General features: G+C 38.2%; 2 protein-coding genes across 2 annotated transcripts in view; both read right to left on the reverse strand.

The window, feature by feature from the left end:
- The window catches only part of LOC140945265 (uncharacterized), a 207786-nt gene that overhangs the window by 164926 nt on the left and 28110 nt on the right, over positions 1 to 14750 (reverse strand). The window lies entirely within an intron of this gene.
- Positions 197 to 14750, reverse strand: part of LOC140946600 (uncharacterized) — a 22781-nt gene continuing 8227 nt past the window's right edge. The window contains exons 5-6 of the mRNA XM_073395720.1: positions 2416 to 2655; positions 197 to 522 (exon numbers count right to left, since the gene is read on the reverse strand). Coding sequence (XP_073251821.1) covers positions 197 to 522; positions 2416 to 2655 — 566 coding nt within the window. The remainder of the gene's footprint in view (positions 523 to 2415; positions 2656 to 14750) is intronic.

The following is a 14750-nucleotide window of genomic DNA, read 5'->3' on the forward strand; positions in this document are numbered from 1 at the left end:
GACTTTGGGCTTTTCTATGAAGATTTCTTTTAGCAGGTATTTGTATTTCCTAATTCCAAAAATTAATACTTTCCAATTAATAGAAAAAAGAAAAAAAAGAAAGAAAGAGAAACTGAAAAGGAATTGATTGGAAGGCTGAGTTATATTAAATGCACCGGTTCACCTTCAGTTGAACTCAGTTCGTGTTATCTTGCATTTAGGGGGATGGGTCAAGATAAGATACCTCCACCTCATCAGGTGAGAAGAAATCATTTTTGCCGGTCAGGATTGTGCTGCTCTTGTCCTTTACTGAAGCTGGAACAGAGTAGTAGCGGCCCAAGCTTGCTTCTGAGTAGTGTTTTCTCGTTTCTTCAACATGAATGACGAGGTCCTGACCAAAGTTTGGACCATAATATGAACTCCTCTCAATTGCCTTTCCTGCCCTTCCTGGCTTCACCTTGCTCACAAATGGTGCCAGCCCTTCACTATTTTTGAGGGAAAAAATAAACGCTTCCAAAGTAGCGCCATAGCCGCCACTGGATTCTAACAAAACAAAATTAAAACATAAAATAGGAATTTTAAAAAAATATTTTTGTTACCATGTATATTTTCCTTGCAGAAGCCAGTAAAATAGCCTATTTGTACGAGGATGTCATTTTTTATATGTAAATCTGATTTTTTTTAATACAAGAAATTCGTTGATCGTAACACCTCGCGAAGGCGTCAATGGGCAGCAGTACGAAAAAACCGAAACCAGCCAATAGATAGAAAAAAATATGGTTAAGAAAACAAAACAAAACGGAGGAAGAATTATAATGCCTCTCGCCGTAAAATTCTGTTGGTAGACGCTGTCAGAAGCCGTTGGAGCTGTATTTATCAAGAATTCAAAGTTACTCTATTCAAATGAAAAGAGGTCTATTGTCCTACTGTAGACTACAATACGAGTACTATTATTGAAATCATTTTACAGTTACCATGGTAACAAGGCATAACTTTAAACGTTTTTCTTTTAAATTTGTGTTTTGACTTGTTGAGGTGTCAGTGAACTACACTGGTCCACAGCACTAAAGAACTGTACAATAATTAGCAGGAGTGGGGCTTGTAAAACCAGAGGGGCAGGGGTAGGGGGGGGGGGGGTGCGGGGGCACCATGTAAATTCATAGCCCAAAGGAGCGGGTTAAGAAGGAGGGTTGTATTTAATTTTCATGTGAACAAGCTGTCTCACTAACAATAATACTCATTGTAAGGGTGATTTGGTATGAACAAAACATGATTTTTTTGTGATCAAAATAATAATTGTCAATAATTAGTACCAAAGCCATGAACAATCCTGGTTACATGATATTTCAGCGTATTTCTACTCAGCCGAAAATGGGTGTATCCAAAGCTTTAAAAAGGGGATGTCTCGTCATGAGACAAAAGTAACTAAGATATGTTGTGTCCGCTCTATAGTAATTAATTACGTTAAAATGTAAAAACATTTTCAGTCAAAAGGAAGTGCCAGATGAACCTCAGCAAATATGAAAATTTTGTGAATAGCGGCATACGGGGACAACCCTCTGTTCGATCACATGACAAACATGACGAAAGCCTGACGCTAAAACGGGTCGAGGAGGGAAAGAGATACTAGTGCCTCGCGTTCCGAGTTTTGTTCGTACTGGTCATGACTCAACCAGAAATCGAAACTAATGCCGCAAATGACTCAAAGCGTCAATCCAGGGATGCACAGGAGGATTCAAAAGACGTTGCTTAATGCGAATGTTCTGAATTGGTTGGCTTTACCTCGCTGCGTGTCAGTCAGAATGAATGTCAATGTATCCTCCAAAGGCCCATGGGCTATTCTTAATGACGGATATGGCTAGTATTTCTTTTCCTATCACATCGCGTAACCTTGCGATGGAATATCATTTTATCCAAAGGGAAGGAAGCATTACTATTGATCGCTTCATGTTAATGGAAACCTTTATTTAACGCATGATCCAACCTCGGACGGGCCACTTCGCTCGAATGCAGAATCTATCTTTTTACTTTAAGAATTAAGCCGCGCGTTTATACGGGGCGCCGTTTTATAAATAATGTAGCTCCTTTGCGACAAAAAAAAACTTGCCAATTCAATGTAGCCGGTAAAATGGATTTAAGTTGAATCTGTACTTAGAATGTTGTCATTTGAACGGGTGAAATGTAGAGAGCTTAAGTATAGTGTAAACGGCGTACCGAGGCGTATGTCTCTGACGAATAATTCACCATTTAGGAAATCGTATTTCTCGCTTTCTATTTAAGCATTACCCTATTGTAAAGTACAGTTAATGCTAGTATTATTGCTGGAATCATATTGCAGTTACGAGGAACAACTGCAGGAGTATTTAACGTGTCAGTGAAACACCCGTGGCACTAAAGCCCTTTTGAAGATACCTAAAAATCAATATCAAGTCTTACCCCAAGGAATGTCAGTGTATCCTCCAAAGACATATTGACCTGTCTGTACGATGGTCACAGTATTTCCTCTACCGTCGCATCTATCATGGAAGGTCTTGGCTTTCCAACCATGTGAGGTTGCACGGTAGCAAAGAAGCCAGGAAGAATCCTCCCCAACCTGAGGAGCGCTAGCAAGAAAACGGTGAAGATGTCGGAGATAATACTGATTTCCGTTTAATATTGTTGAGTTTATTGAAAATTCTGAAAATTGAAACACATGGATGATACAAAAAGGTTAATTTGGATGAGAAAATATAACGGTCAGGGAATCTATCCTTATATCTGCGTACCTTGCCACAGCCTCATTTTACTCATGTCCTGTTTGTAGATTAGATAGAAAGGCAGGTAGGTGGTATAATGAATGGACGACAAATGAATGGATGGCTGGATGGATGACTAATCTTTCTTCAAAAAAGAAAATGGCGCATGCATGCATATTAGAATGATAATGAACAAAATGAAAGCGGAAGATAGCATTAAAAACAAAACCAGTCAAAACAAATAGAAAAAAGACCATTAACTCCATAACAAACAGGCATAGCAGCAAAGCCATGCGAAAATCCCGAAATGAGCAAGAACGTGAAAGTGAGTAATAGCACGGTTCTGCTAAGGTATATCTCTTCTTTTCTCTTGTTCCCTTTGTTCAAACGCGAGGTAAAACCAGAAACTCATAAGGATTTCTGGTAAAACTGAATACATTTTTTTTATGGGATGATCGTGGGCGCACGGATGAAATAAAGGGTTTGACGGCCTGATAGGTAAATTAATACCAATCCTTTTTAGTGTAGTTCAAAGACTATTAGACATCGCGGTAAAAGTGTCTTTAGAAGACCTCAGGCATTTTCCAAAGTTAGTAGATTATTCGCTGAATGATATGCGTCTCAACCATGCATCACCTCGAACACTACCAGTTTTGTATAATTGTTCGTTTTTGTTTGGGGACAGAGCTACACTTGTACATGCATTCATCCGTATTTCGGTGAATAATCCCGTGATTCAGCGCTGGTCGTACAAATTCTACACAAGTCATACAATTTTGTCCCGTGTTAGTAATGTCGTCATCTGCGGTTATAGTTAATATGACCTGGTGTGGTGTCTCCGCCAAGAAGAGCTTCTGCATTTATCAATCCACAACCTGACTTGGCAGGAATCGAATATTGGTCGAATTATGAACCACAATATTTATATCCAAAGTATAATTCTGCAAGAGCTGTTTGAAAACGAGTAACTGGTTTGTTGTGTGACTGAGAATGACTTCAGAATTTTTCCACCTACTTAGCCACCTTCTTAGACTTGAAAAAGGCTGTTCCGGATCTCTTTTTTTCATTTAACCGTTTAAATCCTCGCCTAAGAGTGATCAGCATCAAATTTCTCCTTCTAATTGCGATGCTTTGTATAAAAGAGAGTCGTAATGAGAATTAAGGACATGATCACACAAGATGTATTTGCTTGATATTTTGCCAACTTCTCCCCACTGTCTACTTCTATAGTAAATGAATAGGGGCAACAAACGAGAATTTTAATTTAGATCTTAGGGTTTAAGGGGTTAAAGGATTAGCCGATCATTAATGGAGAGTGTTTATCTCGGTCAATTATCTTATCTTATATTCCCATCGTAATACAGAAAAGGGGGTTAATAGTTACTCCCTAAGAGTTATCCGAGGATGTATTTTACATGATGATGAAATATCTAGAGATGACCTCTGATGTTATCCAATAGTCGTGAAGACTGAGATGTTAGATTTTAATAAGTAAGTAAATAATAACTGAATAAATAAATGAAATTATTATAAAAAGAGCGAGTAACAATTTCTTATAATTTACTTCAATTTATAATTTTATGGTACGCCACTGAACATTAGCCCTTTTTGTACTGAACCAGAAGTCTCAAAACTAAGACAGGAATTCCAAGAACCAACCTGAACAGTTGTGACCATTTCCAATGTACCCTGGTTTGCAACTACAGTTGAAGGACCCTTCGGTGTTGGTGCAGTTGGCATTTTCGCTACAATTGTGAGAGTTGTTCAGGCATTCGTCTGCGTCTGAATGATAATTAAAGCAAATATTAAATCTATTCTGCCTGAACAAACAGGTAGTCAATATAGTCACCAGTATAATATAACTATTTATTATATCAGGGTCCCAAAGGGGTTTGGGGCGGCCGAGGCTCCGGACTCAAAATAGCGGGGCACCCGGGCTCCAGACCAAAATAAACAGAGTTCCGTAGAGTTCCTGCATCATTCCGTCACACAAAACACAGGAACTCTACGGAACTCAGTAAACATGTCTGGTCCCTGAAAGACAACAACATTGACTATCCTATTTCATGTCGTATCATTTCATCTAGCTCATCCTATAACAGTTCAAGTAAAAGATGTAACCTTTGCCTCAAAGAGAAATTTTTAATTATCTGTCGTCCCGATCTATCATCACTTAACAAACGTAACGAACTTGTATCTTCTTGGCGCCACATAAACAAAGCGTTGCTACGTAACAATTAAACATTTAAATTTAAATTTTCCCCAACAATGTAATCTCAAAGTATATAGTCGATGGTTATGAATATTCTTATCATTAAAATCCCCTGAAGATTGAGCGATCACGAAACAGGCTTGTCGGGGTGAAAGTGTAGTTTTTTTCCTATATATATATATATATATATATATATATATCCAGTTCCTCCGAGCGAGCGACGCCAAACTCGCGTAAGTTGCGGGCAAAATGCCTTCCCGGTTTGCTGCCTTAAACAAACAAAGAAATTTCACAACTAATCAAGCAAGCTGTTTCTGAAATACACGAAGAAGGTGACGAAGATCGGATTGGAAGTTTTAACAGGTAAAGCTTTGTCTTTTTGACATGAATTTATCGATAAAACCGGTGAAAAAGTTTTTTGTTTACAAATGCAAATTAAGTTTAAGTCTTGCTTACTTTATTTAGTTGAGTTGTTCATAATCTTTTTTTACAGAAGGATTTTAAATACAAAAATAATTCACAACTCCTTTTAAAGAAATTTCCCTGCAAGAGCTAAACAAATGCCTTCAAAAGTTTTAATTGTCGGCAAGAAAAAGCGACGGCCACGGCCGCCCGGTCATTACGCGCCAAAATTGTAATCGTTGGAAGCAGTATTTGAGTTAAAAATCGTCATTTTTGTGCTCAATTATCTCACTGTGTTAGTATATACTAAAACAATTATTCACCTCAGTGTCGGTGGCTAGTCGTGGATATTTACCTCACTGCTTCGCAGTTCGGTACATATCCAGGACTAGCCACCTCCACTTCGGTGAATAATTGTTATATATATATATATATATATATTTATTTATTTATTTATTTTCTTGTACATATTGTGAAGCGCTTTAGAATATTTTAATAGTTAAAGCGCTATATTAAATGTATAAATTATTATTTATTAAATTATTATTAAAACACATTCCATTTCTCGTACTGATTTCAGAGCAAGTCATCAGTCACCTCTAAAACTAAGGCGAATTGTTTTAAAGGGATTTGAAAAAAACCAAAGAATTTTACCTGTACAATTGTATCCATCACCTTCGTACCCTGGCTTACAGGAGCAAGTGAATGATCCTTGAGTGTTGTTACACCAAGCGTTTTTATGACAGCTATTAGTTACAGCATTGCACTCATCTATGTCTGAAGAATAAATCCAGTAAATTTTAAGGTGCTGGTACGAGAAAAGATAGACATAAACACTTCGTCAAAACTGCATTATCTGTCGTATTAGAGGAATTCCACAACAGAGTGTTCCTCTGATTATTGAAAGAATGTACAAGTACCGGCTAATGTTATAATACTGATGAAACACTTTTTTGTTTTGAAAACTCGCTGCCAATTTGCTTTGCATCAATAAGAAAAGAACCGCATATATTTAACTTTGGTTTCTAACATGATACGAGGCGTAAAGGATATCATAACAGACAGACAGTAAAATTGTATTCCTATACTTCGAGGAGTCGCTTACATACTATAATAGCTCTTCTGTGCTTGAGTGCCTTTTAGTTTACTTATTTTTTTTATAACCAAAAGTACTCAAAACTAGAACGTAAACAGATGCAAAAAAAGACACGGCGAAGACTAAAATCTGCAAACGGTTAGACTTTCTGAGTCTTCTCGGATAAGGACGATAACTCGTAGTCCCCGTCTCACAACCCTGGCACAAAAAATGTTTTTGGGACGATAAAGAACCCACGTACTGTTCGTAAATAGTTGGGAACGTAGTCCCCATTTCTCATGAGGGAAGGAACTGTTACGGGCCCCAGTAATTCAGTGTGGGCTTTAACGGTGACCCTGCAAGGATTGGCGAGCCTAAGAAAATGCATAAAACTTCGCAAGCACCTACCTGAACAGTTGTGGCCATTCCCACTATAACCTGGTTTGCAACCACTGCAGTTAAAGGAACCTTTGGTGTTAATGCAGATGGCATTGTTGCTACAATTGTGAGAGCTGATATGGCATTCGTCTATATCTAATTGTTAATTAATTTTAGTTAAGATGCGTCTTGAATCAGTTCTACGCAGGACAGTATGTGATAACAAGGATGTATTATGTACTAAAACTTACGGAATGCGGACGACAGCGAAGGTCTGACATGATGCTCTTGCTCAACCAACGCTGTGCTTTGCGTAAGTTTTAGTGATAGAAAGTCAAATCAGGCGTAATCAGATAACGAGTGATAGAAGGTCCAGACGAGTGTTATCAGATTGCGACTTCTGCATTCCACGGAATTCTTAGTGGAAGTCTGAATGAAGCTGCCTACAATACGTACAGAGCAGGCATGACGGAGATTAGGATTGCGGGCTCCTCTTGTTGCCGGCCGCAATACTTCTCTTCTCATACTCGATCAAACCCTCAGTTTTTTTATCTTTCAGACGACAACCAGTAGGTTCGAGAAATAAGGAGGCCGTTTATTCTACACGAAATACAATTTACTCGCTAAAGGTTTTTACTACCTACTTTATCGACGTATTTTCTTTTTTATTTGTTTCTGAATTGATTTCGTACGCGTGTTAGCAACGACCGGGAATAACGTCTGCGGTCGCAGGCTATACGCGTGTATAAATACACGAAAATTCAAGGGCCTCGATTCCAGAGAAATAACATCATTGCCAGAGATCAAAAAGGTGATTTACATGACACGTCATTTCAATCATCGCCGAAAATAAACCGGATGCTCATCACAAGGCCATTTGCATACAATAAAAGTTTACAACACCCGACCGTCTCAGTTTTGCTAATTAAGATTCTTATTTTTTCGACCAATCAGTAGTGTTCACTTGTTCCAAAGTAATCAACGCTTTTAGGCGATAGAATTCGTGAACCGACATGCTTCGCAAAAGCTCTAACTTTAATCTTTCCTAAACTTTCTGCGCTAAGTGCGTGGCTTGGATCACGCAACGATTCTTAGTCCCAGTTTCCACGGCCTCCGCAAGGAACGCCTGGCACAATGACCCCCTTTTGTGTCCTAAATACGACGAAAAACGCGTTGCAGATTATGAGTCTCGCTGCTTACGCAAGCGAGACTAAAAAAATGATTGCAATAATCTGGCAGTAAATAAGGAGAAATTAGCATTTACGTAATTTCACATAATAGACATATTTAGCCTGCGAACATGCCCTCCCTATATCTCTATGTTTTCTCGTTTCCCCGAAGAAAAAAAAGATTCCCTGATCACAGTTTTTTAAAACTTAAAAGTGGATTCGTTAACCAAACGCATGCAAATTATTTTACCTGTACAATTGTGTCCATCTCCATCGTACCCTGGTTTACAGAAGCAATTGAATGATCCTTGGGTGTTATTACACCAAGCGTTTTCATGACAGCTATTATTTGCAGCGTTGTACTCATCAATGTCTGGAAAAAACCCCAGTAAATTTAAAGGCGCTGGTACGAGAAAAGATAAACATAAACACTGCAAAACTACATTATCTGTCGTATTAGAGGAATTCCACAAAGCGTTCGCCTGATTACTGAAAGAGTATACAAGCACTGCTAACGTGACAAGAAACACTTTTTTGTTTCGAAACTCGATGCCAAGTTGCTTTGCATAAATAAGAAAGGAACTGCATATATTTAACTCTGGTTTCTAACATGATAGTCGAGGCGCAAAGCATATCATACCAGTAAAATTGTTTTTCTATACTTTGAGGAGTCGCTTACATAATATAATAGCTCTTCTGTGCTTAGTGTGTGCCTTTTATTTTACTCATTTTTTATAACCAAAAGTACTCAAAACTAGAACGTGAACAGATGCAAAAAAAGACACGGTGAAGAAATCTGCAAACGGTTAGACTTTCTAGTCTTCTCGGATAAGAACGATAACTCGTAAGCCCCGTCTCACAACCCTCGCACAAATTAATTCTTTGGGACGAGAAAGAACCCACGTACTGTTCTTAAATAGTAGGGGACGTAGTCCCCGGTGTGGTGGTCTATTTCTCATGAGGGAAGGAACTGTTACGGGCCCCAGTAATTCAGTGTGGGCTGTAACGGTGACCCTGCAAGGATTGGCGAGCCTAAGTAAATATATAAAACTTTGCAAGCACCTACCTGAACAGTTGTGGCCATTCCCACTATAACCTGGTTTGCAACCACCGCAGTTAAAGGAACCTTTGGTGTTAATGCAGATGGCATTGTTGCTACAATTGTGAGAGCTGATCTGGCATTCGTCTATATCTGAATGTCAATTAATTTTAGTTGAGATGCGTCTTGAATCAGTTCTACGCAGGACAGTATGAGACAACAATGATATATTATGTACTAAAGGTTATGGAATGCGGACGACAGCGAAGGTCTGACAATATGCTCTTGCTCAACCAACGCCCTGCTTTGCGTAAGGTTTAGTGATAGAAAGTCAAATCAGGCGTAATTTGATTACGAGTGATAGAAGGTCCGGACGAGCGTTATCAGATTGCGACTTCTGCATTCCATTGCATTCTTAGTGGAAGTCCGAACGAAGCCGCCTACAGTGCAGGCGTGATGGAGATTAGGATTGCGGACTCCTTTCGTCGCCGGCTGCAATTACTCTTTGATCAAATATATCTTCTTATAATAACACTCGGTTGTGATACCGCCTTTTTACGCATTGTAAACTTCGGCTCAGAAGCCTGGGTTAATATATTCTCTTAAGGTGTTTTAGGAGAGTTTACAAATGGAGGGACTTTGATCCGATGATAGTGTTTAGTGGCACATTGAAGCTGGCGATTCAAGCCGCATATTCACAACAAAACTGTGGCAGAGGTACCGCAAATAGTGACGCCTTTGTTGTCTTGGCAGTGTCGAACTTGAACAACATTTGCAGAGGGAAAATTCAGATCAGTCCAATACAATAATACAATACAATAACTTTCTTTAAAGAGGGAAGCGCAATAACCTATTACAGTTTTCTAACCTACGGCTCTCGAAAAATAAATAAATAGATAAATAAATTTGGAAAACTAAAAACGAATAAATTTATAACCTTTAAATATATAAATATATATATATATATATATATATATATATATATATATATATATACACACACACACACACAAAAGAGACAATATTTAAAGTAGAATAGGCTATAGACACGTAATGGATAATATATAAATCGACGAAGGGGGGCAAAATATGTACTATAAATGAACATGTATACATATATACATAAATATAAATTAAAAGACGTAATAGTGGTATGTAGTAGGACTATGAAAAAACAGTGACAATGAATAGAATAGCGGCAAGTCGAGCACAGTAGATCCTCCAAGTGCTCAGCCGATGATAGGCGTGAGAAAAACAGACTTCGTAATTTAGACTTAAGAGAGGAGGGAAGAAAAATTTAAATATCAGTGGAGAAGAAGAAATAGAAAACTCCTTTAAGTCGGAACTGAGGTCATTAAAAAGTTTAGTAGCAGTAACCCCTTCATTTAAAGCCATATGCTTTAACAAGTTTTTGCGGTAGATCATCACTTGAAAATGATCGTGCTCGCAAAGTTATCGAGATTTGCAGGAAAGCTTCGTAGTTTGGAGCTCTTAAACGAATTTCAGGCCTCGTAGTGCCTGATACAACTCCCCCAATGGGTTTTTCCGGGATCCGGAATTTCCCATATTTGAAACACGGGATGCGAGACTTTAAGAAAAATCGGGGCAAGATTCGGGATTGTAAGCATCACGGGAGGTGGGATGTGGAAAAATAACCCTCGGGATTACGCGATAGAGGAACGGTACTGGGGAACCTTCTGACATGTACCTCTGAAAATGATGCACCATGCGCTAATACCATCATAAATAGCTTACAATAAGTAGACAGTGATATATGAAGAATAGGCCTAAGTATAAAATTAATTATAATGGTATATAAAATGCCTCCCTTACAGCAGGTTCCAGAAAAGTGCCGCGAATAAATACCTTTTATTATCCCAGTTTTCGGTACATACTGTAAATTACGGACCGAGTTTTTTTCCGTTGATTTATGGCCCAAGCGCGAAGCGCTCGAGCCATAAATCGTTGGAAAAAACCGAGGATCCGTAATTTACAGTACGGCCCGAAAAAACGAGGCTAATAAGATGTTTATTATATGGCTTCTTCCTGTTTGGGGGACCAGAAACAAGTGCAGGACGCACGATTTGACAGTCATTTGACAGGCGTAAAAAAAAAACGTTTTTATTGGCGCACGAAAACAGGAGCACATAACAAAGGCTTTCCGAGAAAGTAAAAAATTCGCCATGTTGAAAAAGTTTATTCGGCCAAAACTTAGAGCACTGTAAGTTTTAGCTCTTTAATTTAACGCTGAAGTATTTTGGAAACCGGACACTGTGTCTGTCTAGAAGTCGTTTCCATCTTTCCTCGGTTTGTCCGTGTAAAAAAAAAAACACTGCAAAAGGCAAAGAAGCTTTTCAAGGTAAGTTTGTTGTCATTTTCGAAGGATTCGCTCGTTAATTTTTTTGGGGAAAACCTCTCTTTCTGCCAGTTCATTCTCGTCTTCAATTGCGATCTGCGTTAACATTTTCAAACACTGTCTAGAATTCTCTTCCTCGGTAAGGTTACGATTTAGTTTCTACATCAGGTTCGTTCTCATCAAAACAACGGCTAGGTTGAAATTTGGAAAGCCAAAGTCAACCTCCCTCCCAGTCCTCAGGGTTTACAGACATATTTTAAAGTTTATTCGGTCAAACGTAAGAGCACTGTAAGTATTCACTCGTTAAAGTGACACTGGAGTCTTTTGAAAACTGGACATTGTGTCTGGCTCGAACTCGCTTCTATCTTTCTTTCGTTGGTCTCTGAAAAAACAGTGCAATTGGCAAAGAAGCTTGTCAAGATTATCGGGTGCAGGTATGTTTGTTATCATATTTTTCGAAGGAATTACTAATTTTCTCTTAGGCAAAACATCTCGAATCTCTGCCAGTCGATTTTCGTCTTCTTAATTAACTGTGTCCTGCGATAAAATTTTCAAACACTGACTAGAATCCTCTTCGATAAGATTACGAGTTAGTTTCTTCATCGCCTTCGTTCACAAATAAACACAGTTTAAAATGTTGAAGGCCAAAGTCAACATCCAAGTCCTCAAGGTTGACAGGCGTCTTATAACTTTATTTCAACCTTTTTTCTGAGGTAAAGAGATTTAGAGCTCCGAAATGAGCATTTTCTTTAAAAAGTTTGGTCCGTATAACAAGTAACGGACCGCAAATTGACCAATCGCATGGCGAAAACAGACTCAGCCATATAATAATGTGAGTTATATCCCTAAATCTGCAAACATTCTTTAATACATTAGCAGGAGATGTTTTCATAACGATGCTTTGCGATTAGGTGAGACAACCATGGTTTCTTTCATCGAATAATATATCTTAATTTCTCTTTATAAAAGCTCTGCTTGGACAAAAAATGCCATGCATAATATATTGGCTTTTCTCTTTGTTTGCATTGACAGGATTTCACTGATTTCACTCCAGTGTATGTGGCTTTTCAAAGTCAGAATTTAACCCTCGGACGTACAAGGAAGGGAGGGGAGGCTAAGGGGGGTGGTTGCCCACTCCTAAGGTTTTTCTGATTTTTTTCCTAGACGATAAAACATCGAAACCTTATGTTTTCCGGTTATAGCTGTTCGTTAATCCCTCGCGCGCATTTTTAGACAAGTTTGAAGATGGTCAGTTACTATGGATACGAGATATGACGTCATAAGTAGTGGGTGGTCAAGCCATTTTTGAGTGAAAATGCATGTTTTTCAACTTCTTGCAGGAATAAAAGAAAAACTTCTGGATAAAATGATGCAAAGTAATTATTTATGTGTTGTTTTACTTGTTAAGCGCAACACATTAATTAGCACTGTTTTTACCTGATTTTGCAGTTCTTGAAAAAATGCAAGATGGCGACCACGTTTGGTGACATCACAGACCTCCAGCAGTGCCACCACGCATAAAACATACTTCATCTTGTAGAGAAGGTCAAAGGCTTTCCACTGAAGGCAAAATCGAAACAAGGGAGGAGGGGCTTCCATCAACCCCAATCCCACCCCCCCCCCCCCCCCCCCGCTCCATTGTTCCACGGTGAGGGTATGACTTTGCGTGTACGTCCGAGGGTTAAGCCGCCATATTATAACAGCGAATGGAGAGAAAAGTGGTATGGGCTTGTTGATAATTAAAAGCACCTGTTACAGTTCCCGCATGCGTGGGGCGGGGGTTTCCAGGCAACAATTTAGCTCCCTTCAGGGAAATAAAATTTCGGTTCAAACAAAGTATGCTATATAATATGATAACTAAATGCTCTGAATTAACCAAAGAAACTTTTGAAGAGAGTCAAGATTTCTAAACTGACAACTGACAAAGCTATCCCTTAGAATTCGACTTAAGTCGAGATTCAATTGAATAGGAGGGAAACCAAATTTTGAAAACTGACTAAGATATTCGACTACCAAATGTCAGCTTTACGTTTGTGTGCAAAGTGAAGTTTTGAAGTTTGACTCTATTGTCGTCCACCGTCATATCTTGAACCACTCCGCCTACCAGTATGACGTCACATAGTAACAGGCAAGAGCCTCAGGTCGCTTTTGCAAATTAGCAAGGGATACCACAGTTATTAGGACGAGCGAGATCGAGGAAAAGTTAAGAAGCTAGCAAATATCGCTATATATCGCTTATTTGATCACAAGTGTGTGAGCTTTGTTGTTGCTATAATCTGTTTGTGTAAACCGTTTTCATTGATATTTTGTGTCCATGATTGTATAATTTTGTTAATTTGTTTTGCGGGCCGTGTTGCGGAATCGCCATCTTTTCCACGGGATCAGCAAGTTCATCGAAACTGAAATCCTTTTTTTCTCTAAAATAGGCAAAGGGTAGTGTCCAGAATAGGAGGTTCCATTCACAGATCACACATGTTTATATTTCATCTATTCTTTCGCTAATTAAACCGACCTAACTTCATATCAATCCTTTCGAGTGTGGGCCTCTGTTGATTTCCTAATTGGCCACCAAATTCAGTAAAGCTAGTTTGATGGATTATCTACGTCGATCGGTCCCTTTGAACCGGAAATAATGAGAAATAGCTTTGAAATATAACCAAATTAATTTTGCGAAACATGTGTGTGTGGCAGTGTGGTGCAGTGGTTAAGGAGTTTCTTGCATCTTCAGATGAACCGGGTTCGACTCCCGGCGACGCTGCATTTTCTGTTTCTTTGTACTCTTTTATTATTATTATTATTATTATTATTATTATTATTATTATTATTATTATGAATTATTATTTTTAAATAGTTTTTTTATTTTTTATTTTTTTTATTAACTTTTTGATGCTTTTTATAATTGTTATTAGTAGTCTTTAGATAGTCATTTTACGACAATTCTCTTTCGTACACAAGAAGAATGTACATAGGGTATATATTTTAATATTTCATATTCTTGAATCTGTAAATAGTAAAATTTAATAATTATTATATTTATCATTGGGATGAACAGAAATTTTCTTTTTTTTTTTAGTTTATAGACAGTTGTTTTTTTTTTGTTTTTTTAAAAATAATAATAATAATAATAATAATAATAATAATTATTATTATTATTATTATTATTATTATTATTATTATTAACGGAGAGATGGTCAGGCAAGCTGCCTTGGGAACAAAAGGAGCAGGAGGCCCGTCTGGGGTTGACGCGAATGGCTTCAGAAGAATCCTTGTTTGCAAGTCCTTTAAACAGTCATCGACAAGGCTGTGTGAGGCAAAAGCCACAATGACGAGGACTCTGTGTACACAATACATTGATCCTATGACCATAGAGCCCCTGGTAGCTAACCGTCTGATTCCACTGGATAA

The sequence above is a fragment of the Porites lutea genome, chromosome 8, assembly GCF_958299795.1.
Source record: "Porites lutea chromosome 8, jaPorLute2.1, whole genome shotgun sequence".
In the NCBI taxonomy this organism is placed as follows: Eukaryota; Metazoa; Cnidaria; class Anthozoa; order Scleractinia; family Poritidae; genus Porites; species Porites lutea.